The sequence below is a fragment of the Triturus cristatus genome, chromosome 9, assembly GCF_964204655.1.
Source record: "Triturus cristatus chromosome 9, aTriCri1.1, whole genome shotgun sequence".
Lineage (NCBI taxonomy): Eukaryota > Metazoa > Chordata > Amphibia > Caudata > Salamandridae > Triturus > Triturus cristatus.
The window spans coordinates 1,095,948,000-1,095,972,184 of NC_140592.1; the positions used below are offsets into that span (position 1 = coordinate 1,095,948,000).

General features: G+C 40.7%; 1 protein-coding gene across 3 annotated transcripts in view; it reads right to left on the reverse strand.

The window, feature by feature from the left end:
* Window positions 1–24,185, reverse strand: part of ATL1 (atlastin GTPase 1) — a 211,039-nt gene that overhangs the window by 18,057 nt on the left and 168,797 nt on the right. Inside the window, exons 12-13 of one of the 3 annotated variants that reach the window (XM_085626990.1) lie at window positions 16,586–17,017; window positions 10,103–10,117 (exon numbers count right to left, since the gene is read on the reverse strand). In XM_085626990.1, coding sequence (XP_085483116.1) covers window positions 10,103–10,117; window positions 16,586–17,017 — 447 coding nt within the window. Of the gene's footprint in view, window positions 1–10,102; window positions 10,118–16,569; window positions 17,018–24,185 lie in introns of all 3 variants that reach the window. The other 2 variants (XM_085626991.1, XM_085626989.1) reach the window with 2 other exon arrangements.

Consider the following 24,185-nt stretch of genomic DNA (forward strand, 5'->3'; position numbering starts at 1 on the left):
ACAATTCTGTTACAATGAAATGATACAAGCTCTCCTCTTCAGTTTGTAAATTGAGATAATGCCCAGTGTGCAGAAAGGTGACATCTCATCAGTGGGGTACAACTTGGCTATCTATGATGTCTCTCCAGTCACCACACATAAGCCCACATTATGAGTTACTTGTAATCTTTGATTGGCTTGGCTCCATCCTAGCCAATCTGGCTTTAGACCCAACTTGCATCCTGAGACAGCACTAATGGAGGTGACAGAATACATCACAGGCATCCTGGATGCCAGTTGGAAGGAAGTGGTGATCATGTTATATTTGTCAGCGGCTTTTGACATGGTTCCCCACTCCAGACTTTTAGTGCGTCTCCAATCCATTGGGATAGTGGTCAATTCTTGGACTGGCTTGCCTCCTTTCTGGAAGGCAGAGGTCAGGAGGTTTGGATTCCTCCTTTCTCCTCAAAGTCTTGTGAGCTGACAGTGGGGGCTCCCCAGGGCTTGGCCCGAAGTCCAACCCTATTTACTGCGTATCTCACTCCACTTGCCCAGATAGCGGAACCACCCTGGCTAAAGTTATATCATATGCTAATGATACTCAGCTGTTCTCGTGTGGCAAGGGAGAAGAGATCCTAGGCGAATTTATTTAAGTCTACCTGACAGTGGTATTTCAGTGGTTGACCTTACACCAACTATAGTGCAATGCAGACAAAACCGAAATTCTATTCTTCAGTAACACGCCCTTTAAAAACACTGCAGAATTCTTGCCCTGAAGATGCCCTCCCAGCCCACAGGGGGGGTACAGTTAAGATCTTGGGGGTCAAATTTGATAACTGTCTTTCCTTTCACCCACAAATCAAATCGGTGTTAGGCACATGTCTAGGACTACTGCGCTCACTAAAAAGGTTTTTGTAGTTTCTCTCATTAACTGCAGAAAAATGGTCGTCCAGGCACTGATAATCTCAAGACTGGACTATGGAAAAGCCCTCTATCTTGGACTTCCCAAATACTTGCTAAACAAACTTCAGTTAATCCAGAACAAGGCAGCTTGCATTCTCTTGAATCTACCTTTAAAGAATGCATGTGTTCCCGCTCCTACGCACTTTCTACTGGCTCCCAATAAGGAAAAGAATCATGTTCATAGCATTAGTGTTGGTTAACAGAGCACTTTACCACACAGGTGCGGGTTACCTCAAAGCAAGATTCAGCTTCTACATTCCTTCAAGAAATCTGCGGTCTGCCAATACCCTTCAAGTTAAGAACCCCAGAAATTGCCACTCTAGTGTTCAGGGACGTTTGTTCTCCTTGCTAGGACCAATGGCATGGAACAATCTCCCCTGGGAGCTACGCACAGTGGACGCTATCTCAGTGTTCAAAACAAGGGTGAAAATCTGGCTTTTCATGCCGGAATAGACACAACCAGACCCTTCACTGTGACTTTAAGCAAAGTTCCGGGATACTCCCTGGAGTAGCTGCACGCTGTACAAGTTGCATTTCATTCATTCATTCACTGGGTCCTCAGTGACTTCAACATGGTAAAGCAGCCGCAATTGAGGGGTGTAAATCCTGCAGGAATGAGGAATTACACTTGAAATCAGAGCCATTAAATCTGATTCCCATGAATATTCACTATTCCTTTCTGAATCCTCATAGTTCTCAATCTGAATGCTCACAATCCAGCAAACATCTAGAACATATGTACACAAAAGTGTCCCGAATGTGTAGAAGAGAGAAAGGAAGGACTCGTGTGAAAAGTGAGGGTTAAATGAGGGCGGAAAGGGAGTGACACTATATACATCAACAATATTATTCACAAAGAAAAGGTTTGTCCTACATGACACTTATATACAAACAAATTAGTAGCCCTTATGTCGCTAAATAGGCACAATGAAAAAGCACTGTTCCCCACACTGGCATATGAACAACAAAATTGCGACGTTTCGACCTCAGCCATACATAGGTGACCTTGATCCTTCCAATGGGGTCTTCCTCAGGACTCTAAAGGGGCACCGTGAACCACCATTGGCTGGGTGGTTGAAATTATAATAGTAGGCCCGTGGGCTCCTAGGTCAGAGAACGGACAGATGGCAACTTCTTGTTAAGTAATTTCCAATTTCAATTATGTTCCTTTCAAATATGTTCCTTTCAAACAAAGGGGCCGAGATTGAATCTGAGGATTCTGAATTACTTGTGAAATAGAGCAGACATCATTACGCGATGGTAGAAATTCCAAAAGGCCTCTGAAGTACCAAGTTTCTCAAAGTAAAGTGCATCCGTTCACTGCATCGATGTTCAATATGAATAAATAATATTGAGGAGAAGTTCATAGTACAAGTAATTTAATGGATGCTGCTGCATAAATATTTGAGTTCTTTTAAATTGTCCCACTGGGACCGTTTATCTTCTGTACTGTCCTGCACTTTGAAAGCATGAAATATTTTCAATGTGTAAAGAATTTAGAAAACACACTTGTTTGAAAGCTTTGAATCTGTGCTTGGAGGGCCGCTCCAATAAAGTTGTCCACACAGTGATACAATTAGTTGCAAAGGCTCTTAGAATACCTGAACTATGTAAATTGCAGTGACATATAACCATGCTTGTGAATAAATTACATTTTACCTTCTTCCTCTTACATTGAAACCACTGTTTATATGATAATGATGATTTATTACTGTAATTTATAGTCTAATTTTCAGCGATAGATCAGGATCTTATGTGTTGTTTATACGTGTTAGATATACAATTTAATTTTACATAGTATATTAGTGTACAGTTTTAATACTTTTTATGGAAGCATAAATTGGCTTTTGTTGTACTGTTTGCCAATAAAAATGTACTTGAAATTAAAAGGTATTCAATTCCTTCAAAATACAATGATGACTCTATTTAAACTGAATATTCCATCCTTATACTTCTCCATGCCACAAAAAGAAGACATAGAGTTGATGGAATGGATTTTGCTTTGACAGGAAAATTTGGGAGTTAGCAAAATATTTTGATGCAACTAATATATGTTATTTTATATAAAAAAAACTTTTTGAGTTCAAACTTTTTTTTTTATATACAATAATCTGGGTCATCAACAGAGTTTAACATGCCACCAAGCTATGCTAACATTGGTATGTACACTTTGAGAAGTGAAACAAACATTAGTTCCGCTGAAATCTCAAGGTGAGCTTTTTCAGTGGAAATAATACACTGATGATATTATAGGCATTAAGAAGGGTTAAGGTTATGATCTGGTCAATTTGGCTGGCAAGTTAAATCATAAGAATGCTCAAATACATTTCACTGAGCTCTATAGATTCACCATAAATGATATTAGTTACTCCTTAAAGTACAACATTTGCACAAAAAGTATGGCTAGAAACACAATTCTGAAAACTTTCTAGTTTTCACCCAAGAAACTTGAAAGTGGGCCTCTTCCGAGTCATATCCTGAACCATAAGAGAATACACTTGAAAGTTGATATTTTTGAACATTCAAAAGAAATATTGATTCAGTGATGGAAAGCAAGACAGTACAACCTGAACAGTTTTATAAAGGCCAAAAGTCAAGCACAAAATGTAACCAGGAAATAATTACTCAAAGAAGTTCAAAAGAATTGAGTCCAAGATAGAAATACATACTCTACATCATCAACTGAAAACTAATGATCATGAAACATTGGAGACTGTTCCAAAAGAAAATGAAATTAAATACTTTAGTCATGGGACCACCCTCATACAAAAATGTCGCAAAATTTTAAAGCTGCTATAATCAAAGCCAAAAGAGTTGAGGAAGATCAAATGTTTTTGAAAACACACTTATCCATGTTTTGGATACCAACATTGTTACAACATTGTAAACAACTATTTATGAACCACACTATACAGGAGAGAAAATTAAAATATACTCATTTATCATGTGGGAAAGCTGATGTGTGTTTAATAGTATCAAACTCCATTGTTGGCATTAATTATAGCAGGCAAACAACAAGACAAGCAAACATTTGATGGACTAAGCTTAAAAATATATGATGTAAGCAGTAGCAAGGCATTGGTATGATAATGGTCATAACCTTTAAAAGATAAGATGTCAAACACTGGACAAAATTAAATAAAAAATAAGGAGAGGGGGCAATAACAAACAACAAATTAAGCTAGTGATGAAATATTTCCCATTTGGTATTTGGATTAGATCACTTGTGACGCTAAAAAAACACCTCACAACTAGTTGAGGAACATGACAATATTCATTGGTCACAAATGGGATTTGGAGAGGAGCACAGGATTAATATCAGTATCATGGCGTTAATTACAACTGAGATGAAGCTAAAATAAGATACACCATTTTGCTGCTATTTATATATCGATTGTAGCAGAGCTTTCAACCACATTGATACGGAAATATTGTGAAATAAACTTTATAGTTCTGGAATAAACTCCAGTCTATTATTACATATAAAAAGGATGCATGAGGAGACTTGGGTCATAATTCAGCTGCATGGAGTTGGCATCTTGTCTGTAAGAATAGTAACTCTTAACCGCCTTCAACAGGGACGTATTTTGCTTCCATGCCAATTTAACTTTTATGTATCTCATTCACCTTTAGTGTTAAAAGCCACAAATTACTTTCTGACAAAGTTAGGAGGCAAATTATTTTCTCTGATTGCCTACCTTGATTATTTCGTATATCTTTTAACAGAAGTAATAAGAATATGCCAGGCAGATAAATTAAAAACAAAATTGAAAATTAAACCCATGTACTTTAATGATTACTGATGAAACCTGTGCGCTGTTATGATTACTGAGCATTAGTGTTATTTCAATTCCAATGTGGAAGCAGTAAAACTAAAGTGCAGATGCACTGTTGGGGATATAAGAAAGTTTGATGCATGGTTTGAAGTTGCAGTAGTTTCCCTTTTTTCAGAAGGCTCAAAATGTCAAAATTTGCTCCACAAAGAGATAAGGAGCTCTAGTCTACTGGATAAAAATAATACGCAATTGGACATATTCCAGGTAAACATGTTCAGAAAAAAAATGTAGTCTAAGGAAGAACATTCTACAACCTGTAATAAATATGGAATTTAACCATGTATAGATTTCCAAATACATTAAAGGAGCTGACCTGCTGTGTTTCTTCGATGCAACAACTACTAAATTGACAAAGAAAACAGGAATTTAGTCCCTAATCTGAGACAAATTGTCGAAATTAAGTAACAAATTGAACCATTGTTGAGAGAGGTGTTATGTTGGGTCTGGGCTGACACATGCTTTTGCCTTCTACAAGAGGATTGATGAAGTTTGTGGATACTGCCTGCCTAATTAGCTGGTGGGGTCCATGAATGTGAGCAACTTGAAGAACGTCCTACAGTTTTGTGTGCTGTATGTACTGTTTAACTAGCAGGTCAGTTCAGCACGCATTATCTAGTTGCTCAGCATCAGTTGTGTGGGGGTGCTTTCTGCCTCACTCACTGTTCATTAGACTGATGCTTGCCCCAGCTCCGGCCGCCGCCAGTGGTGTACCAGTTCAGTTTCAAATACCGGTGAGTGCAAGGACAAAGATACTGGGGGCCTGCAGGGGCCATGTCGCAGGAAAGGGCATCCATCGGCACACACGTCATCTTCAGGTAGCAAGAGCAGCTGTGATAGCAGACGAGTGGCTGGATATTGCAGCAGCCATGTCTTCAATACAAGTACCCAAAAAAAAAAAAAAACCCTAAAGGAGCACAGAAAGGAGCACAAGGCGCCCAACGAGGCAACCAAACTCTTCGAGACATCCAATGCTTGCAAGGGTAGCCAAACGGGGGAGACAGTGATTAGCAAGGAGGCACTACTGCAGATGGAGGCCCTGGAGTTGGATCTTCGGGGATGGTGTTCTTACCAGTGATGTAGGCACCAAGTAAATCCTTCAGCTGCAATTTCTTATAATGACCCCCCACAGAAACTCGTGCAGAAAACTATGGTGCACTTTTCTGGCTTCAAGAGCACAAGCTTATATGCTTCTATTAGCCCCTGGCTTGGCTTTTTTGTATCTACAATTGCGAATCGTAATAGCAGACTTCCCCCTTTGGTTACCATAGAGGAAGTCTCCATAAGGAAAAAGATATCTCAGATCGAGACCCAGGAAACACTATCAGAATAAAATTGGACTCCTGAGAATCAAGAATCCCTGGAAGCTTTTGTCTCATTATCTGACTTCTCTGAGACTGGCAGTCTAGTTACTTCAGAGTCAGACTTTGAGCACGATCTGTAAGAGGTAATTGAAGCATGAAGTTCACAGTCATTAGAAGAGGGTAGAGGACTACGCCAGATGAGCTATAAAATGGTGAATTCTGGCAGGGGAATAACTGAAAATCAACTTGATAATATGGGCGCTTTTGGTGAGATCTGCGAAGATGAACTATAATAGGATTCAGAGGGAGTTCGGTTAACCCCTCCCAAAGAAATCCAGCTGGAGGTACGATCAATGATATCTCAGCCAAGCCTGGCCGAAAGTATGACTAACCCCCTTGTGGAATGGTCTTTAGATTCCCACTTGGCAGTTAAGCCTGGGCAGTCTGTGTCTGGAGCAACAGTTTCTCCCTCCCATTTTTCAATTTACAATCTGCTTCAAATTCACAGGGAGGAGTATAAAAAGGACTCATTGGCTTTAAAGGCTTCCCACCTAAAAACACAGGTGGTACTGCAGAACATGTCTAAGAACTTGGACATGCATTATGGCCACCTGAATGATATTGAGTCTCAATCTGATAGTCTTGTGGAGTCAACACAAGCCATTAAAAGTCAAATTGGTCAACATAAAGGTAAGAAGATAAATAGTGGAACATGTCCCAAAAGATGTAAGACATCGAAGATTGCATGAGGTGAAACAATTTTCGCATGTAGGGGATTCCATAAGAGAATGTGGTGGATGATCCTAGAAGGTATATCTTTCTCCTATTTAAGAGAATATTCCCTCAACTCAGTAACTGAGAGATAGACAGGCAGATACAGCGTGGTGCATAGATGTCTATTCCGCAAGCCACGGAAAGGGAAGCTCAGTATCCCCATGCCATCCTAATCTTTGTGAGAAATTTCATTTCCAGGCAACTCATATTTCAGTTGGCTTCACAGGAATGGAATTTTTGTGTCAGTGTCATTTTAGGAGATAAGTAATGGAGATAAGTGATGAATATGGGATCCTCAAAATTGAATTTGTTGCTATTTGCAGCTAAGAAAATTTCTCTTCCGTCACTCACCCAGTGACATCAACTTGGCCGCAATGCGTTTCTACAGAGTTTTAATAAAGTATTGCAATGTGGATACATAGACACTTTTTATCCTATTCTGGTGAGCCAGAGGGTTACAAGAAATACATTTGAGGCTCTGTCTGCTAGTTAGTCGCATAATGTTCACTCTTGAATCTCTGTCACAGAAATAATGTACCAATCAGCTTGCTCAGAGTGTCTTTTTTTATTTTTAAACTTCTTTTTATTGGCATTTACACATGTTATCAGACAACACCAAAAAGAGGGGATTTTCATAATACAGTACATTCTGCAGTGTACCCGGGGTTAGGAAGGAGAGGGAAACACAGGGAATCCCCATAACCTTAAGTCCAATTTCAAAAGGAAAAAAAACCAAAAAACCCCAGTATTCCTTTGCCTCATATTTTTTGTGTAGAGAACTGCGTCAGAAATACCCCCATTCATACTTTCAAGGGGAGTCGACGAGGTCCAAGTGCTTCCCTAACTCACTTCTCCACAAAACAAGTTCAATAAGGCCAAACCCTCCGTATATGTTCAAATCGTTCCTTGTGTAACTCAATCCCCTTATAGGGTAACCAAACCGTCAAACAAAAACTAAATCCCGCCAGGGGCCTACCCCTATCCTATAGTCCTCTAGAGACATGCATTACTCTCAATGTGGATCCCCTCCACCAAGGGCGGGGTAGTGCAGGGAGGGGCATAAAACAAGACAAAACAAAGACAGGAAAAGAAAATCAAAGTGGGGAGGGGTAACTAACCCAGCCCGAGAGAGAGAGGCAGGGAAATCCCCGTCGCACCCCGTCTCAAGCTCGGGGTCCGCCTAAGCAACATTCCGCCTCCGCTACTTCACCCGACCTCCTCTCGGTCCTCCAGTGTCCCTAGTTCCGCTGTATCACTCCTCTCTAGCTCCTCCCTAGACTCCCATGCCTGGACAATGGCTCCCCAGCGCTCCGCAAGCGGTTTGCGCCTCTTGGTGATTCTGTCTGATGTGATAAGTGCCTTCTCCTCCGCCCTTGCCCACCGTGTGACCTCCGTTCCCCAGTGCATTATAGACTGGGTAGCTGTAGCCTTCCACTTACGCGCTATCTGCCTCTTCGCCAAGAAAAGCGCTAAATCTACAAACCGGTGCCCTAGCTTACGAGACTTCGGCCTAGGATAAAGACCCAATAAGCAGACCTCTGGGGTACAAGCCAGAGTACCATCCAGCACTTTATTTACCTGTGCCAGGACCTCACCCCAATACCCAACAAGCTGGGGGCAAGACCACATCATATGGTCAAAATCTGCGTCCAGTACTGCACATCTAGCGCATGAGATATCCGTCCGCTGGTAGATGGTATTCAGCTTATGCGGGGTCAGGTATGTCCTGTGGAGCACATTAAACTGTAACACCTTAAATGCTGTGTTTCTAGACACCTTCTTAGGGCTTCGTTTAACTTTCTGCTACTCTCGATCCGTGAAGGGCCTGCTTATAGAAGCCTCCCATCTCTCCCTAAGGTCTCCCAAGTCGTCTGGCGTCAAATCCCGTATTGCCAAGTACAGCCATCGGATCAGGTGTCCCGCCGAGCCCAAAGTTGCCACCGCTTCCAGTGCCGAATGTGGATCCGGTTCCGCGGTGTGGGGTTCCCATAACTCAACCATGGCCTGTCTGAGCCTATGGTAATTCAGGAACTGTCCCGCCGGGAGGTCATGGTATTCCAGGAATTCCTGTAGTGGGAGCCACTCACCATCTCTATAACAATCCCCAGTGGTGGTTGCTCAGAGTGTCTTTAATATCTCCTGGCTCTAGACCCATGTTTTTAATCTTCTATGATCTATACTATACACCATATAAACTACATAAATGGGGTTTAGGGGAAATATCAAATTATTTTTCCTGTTGCAAGCAGCACAGAACATATTTATGCGACCTGTGAAATTATTATCCCATACTGGCATAAAGATTTTGATCAAATTAATCAATTTTTGAAAACATATCCCCGGCCTGATCCTACATTATATTGGGCTGCTCACCTAGTGTTGCATCCGATGTAGGGGTGTGTCTTTTTTTTGCTATATCAACAGTAAGATTTCGATTGCTTGGGCTTGGCTTCAAAAGGCGGCCCCAGATCCCTTATCCTGGTGGCAGGAATTTGTATTTCAAGGTGGGAGGGAATTGGTGGTCATACAAACGACCTTAGGCCATCAAACTGAGAAAATCTGGGAGACTGTTAAGAAGGGATTTTTTAACCTCACACTTGGATACACATTGGAGATTTGAAGGGATATTGTTGTCAAGTGTTATTAATATTTTACATAGTTTTCTTTCTTCTTTTATGGTCAATGAATTTCACTTGAAGATTATAACCTAGGTATGATTCACTGTGCAATATTTGTGATATTTATCTTCAGATGTTTCCTAGATATTCATATTGCTGCGTTGTGATTGCGTCAATCAAATGTTTTTATATCTTTTCTATAAAAAAAAGAAAATAACTAACCAGTTGTTTAATGCTCTCTAACAGATTATTTTATTAAAACCTTTATCAACAGATGTAAAGACAATGGTGTAATTGTCAAAATATGTTTTTAGAAAGGTTTTACGCAAAATTATAAACATTATTAGGTATTTTGAAGCTCTTGATGAACTGAGAAAATATAAAAGGTGGAAATGTTTGCATGGAGTTATTAAAGCTGTGCGTCACAAATCAAAACAAAGTCATGGTTATGACTGGCCAACCAGAAGGAGACTCAATGTTCATCGTATACTCTGTGTAATGGAATTATGAATGCAATGGTCCTCAATAGTACAACAGATATTTCTCATTTAAAAGCTTTTCTGATAAACTGGTAACACAAACTGTGCACATTTTTCAAAAGGTGTTTCTGCATGAAAATAAACTAACTTACCTCATTAGTGCTTCCCTATGGTAAGGCCAGTTAAAAGAAGAAAACAAATGGCATCTATGCGTTACTCCTTGTAGGCAATGTTAGACAAAAATATATATGCGTTCATTCAGTAGGCAATTTAGAAAAAAATAAAAAACTTTGTTTCAAGGAACAGACGAATAAATGAATGAATTTGAATTTTGTAGTGTGGTTAAATGTATCTGTCTCAAATGGCATAAACTTGAACCTGAAATGACCGAAACACTGACTTCTGACAAGCGTGGACTAAACTTGATCAACAGTACTCTGCAGAAAACACTGATGAGCCTCTGAGATTGCAACTGCTTATCCATTTTTGTATCCCCAAACCTTCACATTTAGTGACCGTGTGCCCAACAAGTTTTAGGGAAATACATTTTTCCAATATTAATGGTTGTGAGTGCATGGTCCTGTGCAAAAGGGGGCCATGCATTAGCTTTACCATGTTGTACATCACCCTGTGCCCCTGAAAAACATCACATTGTTCCTCCACCCTCACATGGTTTGTCTGTTGGTCTATGTGTCCGTTGGCCTGTGTGCACCGATGTCTGTTCAGCGGTTAGGCTTGTGAAAATAAGTATATCTGGATGTGCTTGTCTGTGTACATCTCTTGTGTGGCGCACGTCGTGCTGAAAAGGCGTGTGCCTCTATGTATGTACTATGCAAGAGCCAAACCTATTCACTTTAGCAATTCATGTTTTGTGTCTTATTGAATTTCAACAAGTGATCCTCTACCACTTCAGACTGAACCACCTCGTCACTAAACCCGCCACCCATGGCTGCACTTCCCCATTCTCAGTCCTTCCCAGGCACATTTTCAGCTTGCTTTAACAACGTCATCAAATTTCCTTTTTTCTGATATTAAAAAGGAGAAAAGACTTTCCATCAAATCTAGTTCATTCTGTTGCTACAGGTCGATCTAGATGACCACATCTGGAGCATCCAACTCCTGCTTATTTACACCTATGGCTTCATACTTCTGTTTAGGACATCCAGCTTCTACCTAGGATTCTGATGTCAAAGCAGCTAAGTTTGTCCCCATGTGCTACCATTATTGGCTTTATGAGCAGCTCGTGTGCAAGAGATCATGATTTTAGGGCTTCTACCCTAGTACAATGGGAGAATGTGCCAGTTCTGTTAGAAAAGTGTGTAGTCTAGACACTGACTTGATGTAGGCCCCTTAGGTGAATGGAATTGCCTCCTGCTGCATTATGACACTTTGCTCGCAGTCATCTTATATCTTCCCATTTTGATTACAGAAACTCTCTATTAAAATCTAGAACGTGACAGCCTATCTGGAGATCACCTGCCCAGCAAATTTCTCCTGCTCATAATATTCTTGAATGGTCATCTCTTAAATTGGTTGTGTAAGTCTAGGCTCGCCAAACCATTTGCTTCTTCCCTTGGCATGCTCCGGCATTGTAATTTTAGATCAGAAAACATTTAAAAATCTGTGACAAATCATGCTCTATGATGCATGAATTAATAGAGAGCACATAACTGTAAACCTTTATTGAATTCATTGATTTATATCCGTTCTTGCCTTAACAATACTGAGCACCTACTTAAAACATAGCACATACAATACGAAAGAAATCATCATTGACGGAGCAACAACAACTCTGTAGCAGAACTGCAAACCTCCCTACCTACACATACATACCATGCGCCAATAGTCAGAGAAACAAAATTTGTAGGCTCCATCCTACATGTGTTCACAATTATAATTACCTCACATCCTAGTTATTCAAGTTATGGATCAAAGATGTATTTTCTGAAGTACAATCAGATTCTATTCTAGCCATATTACACATTTAATCTCTTCAGCCTACGCATATTCTCACTAACACCTCTGAAGGATTACTAAATACAGCCGGTGATCATTATGGTCAATGGGTTTGGTCACATTGCTTCCAGAGTTGCAGAAGCTCCCTACAAAATCATAAACGTCTCCTTAGATTTGAAATGCAATTATGTGGCCCACTGTACACCATGACAAGCAGTCCATTCTCTTGGTACACATTACCATCATCAGGCCAGCAAAAAACAACTCACCAATCTGGTGCATAATACAAGTCCAACTAGAGTCCTTCCTTTCAGTCTGACCTATGCACAAGTCAATAAATTAAGTCACTTCTTCATGAAGTTACTCCAGCACACTGCTTAGACAGCCTACCTCTAGCACCATTATCCACCCACACCTACCAGCCTCTAGCCTTTCTCTGGATGCATTAATTCTCCCCTCACCAGAGCCCAGTGGCAATGTATGAACAATATTATATTTGCAATGTGTTATTGTAATGACCATGTGATATGCAACGCCAGTGCTTCCATTATTCAAAATGTACTGCATTTACTGCACTGATATCTTGCAAAAATATGTTGTGATATAGTGAAACAAATAAATTATAAAACGGAACACACTGGAGCCAGTGTTTTCCCAGATGGCTCTGGCACCGGTTGTCCTCTTAGTCAGTGCTCACAACAGGAACGTTTATAGAAGGACATGAATTCGCCAGCTCAGAAGGTGACATGTTAACTCAAAAAAATTAGATAATACCCCCCCCCTGTGGAAAGTACTGTAGGGAGGGAGTTCCCTTCTTGTTGCCCCAGAACCCCCTAAGTACCTACTCCATGGTCAGGTCAGTTATGAAATAGGTTTGTTAAATATACAAATTAGACATACAGAAATACTTGTCATCGTTCAATTTTTGCATGAACATATTTGAGCTTAACTGCTACTACAGCATAGCTCTGCAGAGTGTGGTTAAATGTTAACATTCCTGTTAAGCATTTATACATGAAGACCTGAGCCTCACAATTACGTTGGAAATGGAAATTTGCTATTAAGGTCTTTCACATAACATAATAAAGTTATATGGGCATTTGCTCAGACAGTGCACATGTGAGGTGAATCAAGGATTTTTGCTTGGTTCTGCTGTATGTTATGCAGATGGCATATGTTTATAACCACGACAGCTGTAGGCTTTTGTTTAATGTAAACTGTAGGAATTTACGTTGTGACACTCGCTTAAACTGCCCAATACATCTCAAAGGCATCAACGGCTCATCATTGTACACACAGTTTAGGGCAAGGATTTCTCTGAGAAATTTTTCTTGTAAAAAGGATATCTGAAATGTGGGGTGTGTGGAACACATTCCTGGATGGCTGCAAGGGATCTTGCTTGATGGACCTTGTGGTGGGCTGTATTGAATAATTCATTATTCAGGGATTTTCTGAGCAATTTATCTGTTCAAAGGTAATCATAAATGTCAGATGACGTTCATGACATCTTGAGTCTTATGGTTATTTAGTGAAGCTCGGATCCAACTATTTCTATAGGATGTCATTTTGATAAACCCTTACAGACATACAAGTCAGCTGGTGTTTACAATGGGCTTAGTAGTGTAACGTGATCATAGATAGGAGTGGCAGGACATGCCTGTACTCCGCTCCTACAAATGTGGAGTTGAATTGTTTGATTTAGGATCATAGTGGGTCCTACATTTATTCATGTCACCAGGCTTTGGCTAGCATTACTATACCTGGAGAAATGTGAGGATCATTAATTTTATCTGCTGTCAAAACAGCAACAGAATTTCTAACTATTGTAGGAGCTACAGAAGTTCAACAAAAAGAAAACTTATAGCCGCTCCTTTTTGGGTCTTGCCCCAAGAATATGGAACGCAATACCTCCAGAAACCAGATCTAAGCGCTCGACTACTTTCTTCTATCTAGCATTTGCAATGGAATAGGTCTCGCATTATTGAAAGTTTGAGCTATTGGTGTTGCATTATTATTTGCGACACCAATGGGTCAAACTTTTAGTAATGTGAAACCTATTGCATTGCAAATGCTTGTTTGATCTTGATCAAAGTTCCGGGATCCCATGACTTCTTCAGCAGGCCAAGCATCTGTATAAATGAGCCTAAATGTTCCCCCTCCAGATAACCGCATAGATGGACACTGCACTTGAGCGTGACAGGAGGGTGTACGAGCGAGGAGTGAAGAGATGGCCAGAGCTGGCCAACCAAATAATCAATTGGTGATGACCGCTAGGAGGGAACAAACCACCAAAAGGTGGGACAGATGCACAGTATTAACCAACCAGAGAAAAGGAATTTTGAAAATAGCCAAACTAACCAACCAAAAGTGGTGGGCATGTCCAAAGTCCCTGATAACCCATATACCGAATGCAGCATGCCTTTCAGAGCAGCGCATGTGCAGCCCAGGCTCGACCTAAAAAAAGTTAAACTGCTATTGCGGAATAGATACTGTCAACAGTAGACCTGAAATCATTCAGCGGGACTTTTTCCTGTATACATTTCTGGATCCTTAATCTAATAAGAATCTACTAAGTCATTTCCTACATTGTATATACATTCTTTTCTCTGCTTGCTCCTTTTTGCTTTATATGTTTAAATGTTTGCTATTTGTACAACATTTGCTGTCTATATCTATGCCTGTTTATGTCTTGTTTTTTAACTTGTTTCAGCTATTTGTACAGCGTTCTGATACACAGAAGGGTCATTTTCGCACTGTATAAAACTCCTAAAATAAATAAATATTCAAATAAGTCTATGAACTAATGTACCGCAGGGAAGTGGTAAGCACCATATGGATGCTCACATCTCATGGTCTGATCTCTATGGTTGCTCTGATGCCACAAAAAGTTATAGTATGTACATGTTCCTCTAAACATCATGGTTGACCACTACATAAACAAGTGGTATATCAGAGTAGGGGTTGCCTGAATACGTAGGACAGGGAGTGGGGTGCCTGGCAGACATATAGGGTATATTAGGAAACATTGTCCGTACACCAGGGGACTAGCCGCTGGACTACTCCTGAGATGAGTGTGGACTAACGGATGCGTTGCAGATGTGCCATAAAAGCGTCCTTGTTAATTGTATTTATGACATGGTAATCTGAGATCAGCGCTTTGTAACCGCCATGCATAAATTATGATACCAAAGATTTTTTGATTGTGAGTATCTTTTGACGAGCATGGTTTAATAAAAAGTTTTTTTTTTTTTAAGAACACGACACAAACTACCAATTATGGGCTTTTCTGCAAAAATGTAATGAACTTCCCAACAAAGCCAAGCTGAACCTGAATGCAAACTCTTATAACTGAAGAAGGCCTCAAGTGGCATCTTTAGTCAGGGATGCAGACCCCCTAAAATGACGGCATAAGGATGTGATGTTTGCAGAACAAAGCGGAGTTCTCAATGACGGCAGGAGCATACTTCAGAATGGGGGTGGGAAGCAGATGGCTCAGACAAGCGTGGACCGAGGGTGGGGCTTGGTTTAAAAGGGCCCTTTTAGTGGGCATAGCACAGTCCAATATGGGCAGGGTCATGCGAGGCCTAGCCCTGAAGTGGGTCACCACCTGCTACTCTGCCACTTTTATGTTTGACGGAATAGTCTTTTTTCCTTCCTTATATATTCACCTTCAGTTTCTTTTGAAGTTTAGGGAATATATCAGATGAGTCAAAATATTAAAATGACTGTACTTAGCCAAATCACTTATGCGCGCCTGCAGGCTGTGCAGATGGAAGTTTTGCTTTTTAATTAGAGTAGTGCACTGTTCTCATTCACATTGCTGGCCGCAGAGGGCAAAGACTCTCATTTAGAGTAGAGTAGTAACTGAAAAACTTCAGATTCCAGGAGAGCGAGTCCTTTGCTGAAACTTCTCCACTCTAGGGTTATCAGGATGAAGGAATTCTGGTGATGGGATGGGCTCTCCTTCAGCTGTTCCATTTCTTTCATAAATTGGGGATATTCAAACACCATCCAACTCAAAACCCAATCCTAAATATGCAGATATATGTAGCACACATCTGGCTTATGGGCTGCTTCCAAGTTGATTAAATAAATGCTCCCTAAATTCGTTAGCAAAGCCACAGATACCTCTGTTTCCATCAATGCAAATAGGAGCAATGGTTGTGCAAATTACATGGGAGGGTGGGGCACACCTGTCCTATTTGTGACTTAGTGGTTAGTTGGATGAGGGTCATGTTACACCAAAACTTTTGTTAAAATTAGATTTATTTTATACATATGTGGCTGGTCACATTCACCAGACAGTGGAATCATGTAGTTACACTTATATTCTAGAATGTGCGCCACCATTTGGATGCACACAAACCAGGGCGCATTACCCAGCACGTGTCTGAAGAGGAACACCACTACATAGAAGTACTGTACACCTGACTCAGGTTAAAAAATATTTGTGTTTTTTTGCCCCTAAATAAAATGGCTGAAATTGTCTTCCCTTTACAATCATGTTTATGAAACTGTATCAATGGAAAATGGTGTGTTCTGTGTAACTATAAACAGCTAAATAGTTCCCTGCCTTCTGATTAGTGGAAAGTAGCTGTATTTGGCTAATCATATGAATATGCTATAAAAACATTTTAAAATAAGCTTATTTTGCTTTAATTACAAACCAAAAATCCTACCTGGTCCCATAAAGCAGCCGCCACTTGGTCTATCACTGCGCCGAGCTCTCTGTATTCCCCAGAGTATCTTATGTATGCCCAGGTGCATAGAGTGATAAGGGTCAATCCCATGATCATGTTGCATAGACTTGCTATGATGTCCAAGCCAATGAATCCAGTCACACCAGCAATCACATAGGTAATGAAAATGACCACAAAAAGAGTGGCAGGAGTGCGTGCTGCGTGGAATATGTTCTTGCTGTCATTGTGCTTGATATACTGCACGTACAGCTCATCAATTTCATTCTCCAGTTGCTGCAGGTACCGCCGACTGAACTCTTCCCCGCCCATTTTCTTCACCCCGCGAAACAGCTTAACTGCTTCTTCTTTGAGCTCCAGGTGCTTATTTTGAAGATCACTGGGTGCAAGAAATGGCCGATCACCCCCACAAACCTGCATTTATAAACAATAAGAAATTAACAAGGCATATGAAAGATGATCATAATGACTTAAGGGCATAACTTTCAATGGTTAGTATCTGCATATACCCCAACAATGCAAATTATTTTTGGATTTTCCCTGTCTGATCCCAGCTATTTCCCAATCACATGCTAGCATTGAAGGTTTTCTAATATTCAGATACAAGCAATTCTTATTACATTGATAAAACATATATTGATTGGGACATCTATAGTATTACATGGGAATGGTAAGCTAAAATGGGGAACAACCTTTACAACGCAACTTTTACAACGCACTACCATTACAACGCATTTTTTACAACGCATAATCCATTACAACGCATGATATTACAACGCATGACACTACAACGCATTTTTAAAAACTACCATTACAACGCATTCCATTACAACGCATACTACCATTACAACGCATACCATTACAACGCATAATATTACACTATACTATCCAACACTTACCCTACTGATGCACCCCCTGGAGTTAGAATAGTAATTTTTACCCCTATACTATCCAACACTTACCCTACTGATGCACCCCCTGGAGTTAGAATAGTAATTTTTACCCCTATACTATCCAACACTTACCCTACTGATGCACCCCCTGGAGTTAGAATAGTAATTTGTACCCCTATACTATCCAACACTTACCCTACTGATGCACCCCCTGGAGTTAGAATAGTAATTTTTACCCCTATACTATCCAACACTTACCCTACTGATGCACCTCCTGGAGTTAGAATAGTAATTTTTACCCCTATACTATCCAACACTTACCCTACTGATGCACCCCCTGGAGTTAGAATAGTAATTTTTACCCCTATACTATCCAACACTTTCCCTACTGATGCACCCCCTGGAGTTAGAATAGTAATTTTTACCCCTATACTATCCAACACTTACCCTACTGATGCACCCCCTGGAGTTAGAATAGTAATTTTTACCCCTATACTATCCAACACTTACCCTACTGATGCACCCCCTGGAGTTAGAATAGTAATTTTTACCCCTATACTATCCAACACTTTCCCTACTGTTGCACCCCCTGGAGTTAGAATAGTAATTTTTACCCCTACACTATCCAACACTTACCCTACTGTTGCACCCCCTGGAGTTAGAATAGTAATTTTTACCCCTACACTATCCAACACTTACCCTACTGTTGTACCCCCTGGAGTTAGAATAGTAATTTTTACCCCTACACTATCCAACACTTACCCTACTGTTGCACCCCCTGGAGTTAGAATAGTAATTTTTACCCCTATACTATCTAATACTTACCTTAAATGTAATTTAATACTATGCGTTGTAATGGTATGCGTTGTAAAGGTAGTATGCGTTGTAATGGTAGTGCGTTGTAAAGGTATTTTTTTAAAATGCGTTGTAGTGTCATGCGTTGTAATGTCATGCGTTGTAATGGATTATGCGTTGTAAAAAATGCGTTGTAAGTGCATGCGTTGTAATAGTGTGCGTTGTAACGTCATACATCCAGCTAAAATTGACCAATCACTGCCTAACAGGGGTGTACTTCTTTAAGGGTGTTGAGAGTTTAATGATGTACAAATTAAACGCAGTTCAATCATCCATTTGCACATATCACAAATGTATTTTATCTAAACTAGTCTCATATAAAAGAAAACAAACACCAAAATCTAACACTGCTAAACAAATTAACTTATGGTAAGACTGTGCAGTGTATCACCTTTACAAACATCATATCTATAACGTGTGTGCATTTTACTGAAAATGCTGGATAATCAACAAATAGGTGTGAAATAAAACATAACAGAGAGAAAAACACACTTGCTGTGAAAGGTTTGTACGTAATTTTGGAAAGATTTAAGTTTAAGTTAAGTACTCAATAGATTTAGCTTCAAAAGGGCCTCAAATGCTATGCTGTATTTGGTATAATAGTCAAGTGCTATGGGATTTATTATCACTTTCAGAAAGCAACAATTTAAGAACGACGACAATTTTATATATTGTAGGAGGACATTTTGGTATTGTTTGTCAGTATTTGAAGGTGTTTGCACTTGTGAAAGTTTTCTTCAATGTCCACATCTAATTGTCTTCCCAGCAGAGAGCATTCATTAGTGTTGTGTGATTGATGTTCAAGGACTTTTTCTACATTTGAATCTTTTTGGTGAGGTATATTTCTTAACTTAACTCATATACAAAAATGAAATGTTTTATTCAAATATTTTATAGCAGCAGTTTCTTAATTGATCATGTATTAAGATTTTCATCAATTGGTTTTATATTGTCCATTTTCTTTAGTGAGTGCACCTGTTTATATTGCGAATTCCCAATTGTAGATACGGTAAAATGCCAATTCATGATCTACGAATGGTGAAAAGTCAACTACTAAGTTGGTATCTAGTGCTTCTAAGAGACCATGGCACGTTGGTTTTTCTGAACGAGCCTCTGATGCTGGTAGAGAAGTGAACCAATATTCAATTTATTTCACTGACACATATATCTATTGCATTCAAAAGTGACTTCATCGGTACTAGTTTTCATATGCACTACACTCAACAAATGATGTATCCATGGTTTCACCCAAGATCAGGTGTGCTTTAATATGATACACAGTATTTACACACATTGAAGCAAATAAAAAAACAGCATTCCATTGGCACCAAAACAATCCAGCGGCATGGAATTTCAGTAACAGCAAAACAGATGTTGCTTTCTTAGTAAAATGTAAAATTTGATACTTGTATAGCGCACTACTCACCCGCAAGGGTCTCAAGGCGCTTGTACGAATACCGCTGTGGAACCCATCCTGGCTTTCCCTGTGAGGCGTCCACTCCTGGGCACCCCCAAGGTGGAGGCCAGGCATCCTTAGCGTTGTGGGGGCCGTTGTGGAGATTAAGCAAGCTATTGCCCAGAGTTGCAGAGTGGGACTCCATGATTGGAATAGGCACCGAGGCGAGAATTATCAGGTCCATGGAATTTTTGAGCCCAAGACCCGCTGAGGCGGGGAATTGAACCCTGGTCCCGGGCTAAACCTCTGCATCAGGGTCTGCCACTCCAATCATTGAGCCACACTTCTCCACTATAGTACTATATTCCTTCAAAACTGGCAATCGTGGGGTATGTTACACCTTCTGGAAATCATTGGTTACCCATGATGATCTCAAAGCTTAATAAAATAAAATGCATCTGTGTAGAACTGTTCTTTCATTTGATCCCTCCTATGTTGTTTTATAATTTTTCATTGATTTAAGGTTCTCACTACTACTGCATTAAGCCCAGCTGGAGCAGATTTTCAAACAGAAAACAAATAGTACAGATGTCAAATTTCAATCATACTCCCTATTGTTGCAATAGGATTTTTAATTGATCATTTTAAAAGTAAATTTCAGCTATGTTTACTTGCCATAATCTTGCTTGGTAACAAAGGTGGAAGGTCTGAGGAGTGGAGTTAGATTAGGAAGTCTTCCAGGACCAAGCACGGAAAGTGGCCTCTCTGTGAACCTGGTTGACAAGGAAGTAGTGTTTCAAGAACGTAAGTACTGACGCCTATGTTGCAGCCTGATGGATGTCTATAACAGGCACCCTTTGCATCAAAGCCATTGTAGCGGATTTGGCCCTGGTGGAAAGACCCAACAGTCTCTCAGGGGAATGCTTCTTGGCAAGCGCATTAGAGATACAGAGGACTATCTAGAGGATTGTCTTTTGCACCGCCTTCCCTTTCTTTGTCTCAGAAAAATCCACAAAGGGCAGATGATTCGCACAATTACCTTTTGCGTGGTCAACAGAAAAGCTCATGGTCCTCTTATAGTGAAGAATGGGCCCTCTCCTCTTCCTTTCAGGGGTAAGACTGCGCTAAAAATGCTCACAGACTAATCGGTTGGCCAACATGGAAGGGTGTCGCAACATTCAGCAGGATCGCAACCCTGTTCCTCAGTTTGTCGGGAAAGAAGGTGGTATAGGGCAATACAAGCAAAACGCCTGCAGTTCACTCACGCGGCATGCTGATGTAATGGTAATATGCAAGACTATCTTCAAAGTTTAGAGCTTTGGAGAACAGTTGTGCATAGACACAAAGGGCTTGCACATGAGAACTATCAAGACTAAGTTCAGATTCTATTGGGGCATAACAAATGGTTTGAAGGAGACATGTGAGTTAAACCTTTAATAAAACTAATACCAACTGGTGACTTAAACAAAGACGCTTTGTCAGGTAAACACAGAAAGGCCAAAAGCGCTGGCAAACAATCTTTTACTGTGTTTTCCACAGAGCCTTGCAAGGAAAGAACAAAAGAACATCTGAATGATTGGCCTCTAAGATGTCAGCATTTCACCACCCAGTGTAGATTGACTTTGTAGAAGGACTACTGGCATTGGGGATGTGTGAGGGCAACATAAAACAGTCTTGTTGACTGTGTCCATTACCTCGCTTTGGTCACACACAACCTCTTCTCACAGGAACAGAAGCCCATTTTTTGAGCTATGGAAATATGCACCATGCAGGTCCAAGAACACCAGAGCCAGAGCTTGCAGGATCTGGCTAAAGTGAACATTTTGAATCTTTCCGCCCTCATAAAGTCCTTTAGTTGGCAGTGGTCCAAAAGTCAAAAATAGGTCTGAGTCCTAAGCACTTCTTTGGAATGAGAGAGTTAACATGTGTAACATCCTACTCCCTCTCTGAGTCTGGCACCCATTAAATGGGATCATTGGACAACAAAAGGTAGATATAGTGCATTAGAATTATAGAGCTGCTTTGGTGTGGGAAAATGGTGGGTTGGGGAAGAAATGAAGGACTGAACATAGGCCTTTTGAACAATATGACTCACTGGTCTGATGTGATGGATCTCCAACCAGTGAGGAATTGATATACTCAGCTTCCAACTGGTCAGGCATGAGCCTGAGAGGGCAAATTAAAGTGGCTTGATAGCTACATCAGCAGAAGAGGAAGAAGTGGAAGATGTCCCTGCTGGCTTGAACAGTTTTTGTTGGTGCCACGACCGTGGCCTTGAAATGACAGGGTTGTTTGCTGCAGTACAAATTGGGAAGACTAGAATTATCTGTAAGCATGCCCTTTTTTTCTGTATTGGCGGGGAACATTTTCTTTCAGAAAGCATCAATTATTTTTCAATTCCCTATCCAGATGGTTGGTTTTAAAGGACTTGGTATTAAATGTACTTGTTGAAGTTGAACAATAAGGCTCTTCATGTAGGGTGCTTAGTTAAGATGTATGGGTCATCGGGGAGCAGTCTATGTCGTCTAGCCACAGGTCGAATTATTGGCAGGCATGAGCAAGGCTTAGACAATACAACAAGAAGGGCATCAGTAAGAGCTTCATTCGAATGGCATTATTAGCTCACATGAAGCTGGCCCTAGTTGAAGAATGCCAATCAATACATTTCTCCAAAGTGGGCAACTAAAATTCTAGTACTTCTGCTGCCTCACAAATCACCACTGCAAACGAGGTGCTTTCTTACATTGGTGGCCAGGTGGAAAAGTTATCTCTATTTCAGGAGATGTAGCTAGTCAAATGGTGTTTTGTAAGTCGACAAATAATGAATTCTCAGTATAATGAGGGGACGCAACCTGCCCTGTTCTTCATTAATGTTAATGTCTTGCGGGACATTGGTTGTCCTCTACATTTGGTCTAAATCAGAACCAAAATGGCCTAAATCCTCTGTTGATACTGGTCTTGGGGCAGAACTACTGATTTGGAAATTGGCTCTATATCCATTGGTTGCGCTTTCATAATTTCATAATGTGATATAGGCCTGGATCAGGCCAACATTGGTTCAGTGTCAGAAATTGGGATCAGTTCACCTATTGGCGTGGGTGGAATTTGTACCGGTACTGGAGAGGAAGGAACTGGTGTAGACCTTAACATTGGAGTGGAAATCAGTACTAGAGTCGTCACGGACATTAGTTTTCTGCCCCACGGGACAGACGGTGTTGGGGACAGACCCACGAGTGCAGGTTTGTCTGAAGAGCCTTGCGGCTCTGTGGGGCCCGAATGTGCAGCAGAGGGAACCAAAATTACACCATATATCTGCAGTATGCCCTCACTGAAGTCTGCTATTTGTTTCAGAATCAACAATGGCCCTGGAAATTTAGGGCACGTTGGAACCAAGTGCGAGAAAGAACCGGACATTTTGGGGAGTGCGATCTATATCATGATTCCCTTGCGCATTCTCATTGCACTTTGAGGACCGGTGGGATGGGGTTGAGTCCCCTTGAACTTTGTCCTCTTGTGTCTAGACTTCGATTTTGATTCACCAAAAGACTTAGCTCTACAAGTGCATTTCTCGTAGGTGCTGCCTCAAGACCGGAACCTTGCCTGGGCCAGGAACTTGAAGCAGGACCTATGCTTCGAGTGCGACCTCTTCTTGTGCTCAGCAATGTAGAGTTTTGCCGCTCGGTCCTGAATGATCTTGGTGTGCATGAGGTCAAATCTGTTGCATACTTTGAGTCATGCCCAGAGCCCAAGAATCAGAGACAAACCTAGTGCATGTCGATGACTGACATCAGATTCCTGCAGTCTTAGATTGGTTTGAATCCTGTTGTTTTTGCCAGGGGCAATGCTCCATAGCACACTGCAAAATGTTATCTAGTCATCTGAAAAACCGATGAAGTTGGGAGCATAACACTGGATTCCGATCAAGGGTTACAGAAAGAAAGGAACTGATGTCACCGTGAAAGGGTGGCACTTATACGCAGCTCCACTGCATCATTTTGAGGCAGTTTGGTGTCACCACGGAGACACACGGAGCCACCTACCTGAATGCTGCTGCATGGCTGGAGAATTCTCCTGATCCAGTCTATATGTGCGGAGCCTGCGGTATTCATAAGAAATATTAGGAAGCAAAAACTATACTGTATCCTGTAGACACACATTATGAGGCTGCTCCATCTGGTTACAATAAATGTCAATTAAAGCACACCTTTTTTGATACAGTTTGAAGTCTGCATTCAACAAAGAACAATAGACAGTGTCACCATCCTAAGCATCCTGATTGCCCAAGCCATTCTCAAGATTCCAAAGAGATTGCATTCAAGATAGCTACAATATTTTGTGCTTGGGCTGTTTTCGTTGTAACACTGTATCACTAGGAAAATTGTGTACCTAGCAGATGAAATTGCTAAATTAAGGTTTCAGACAATCGCTGAGGCTTAAC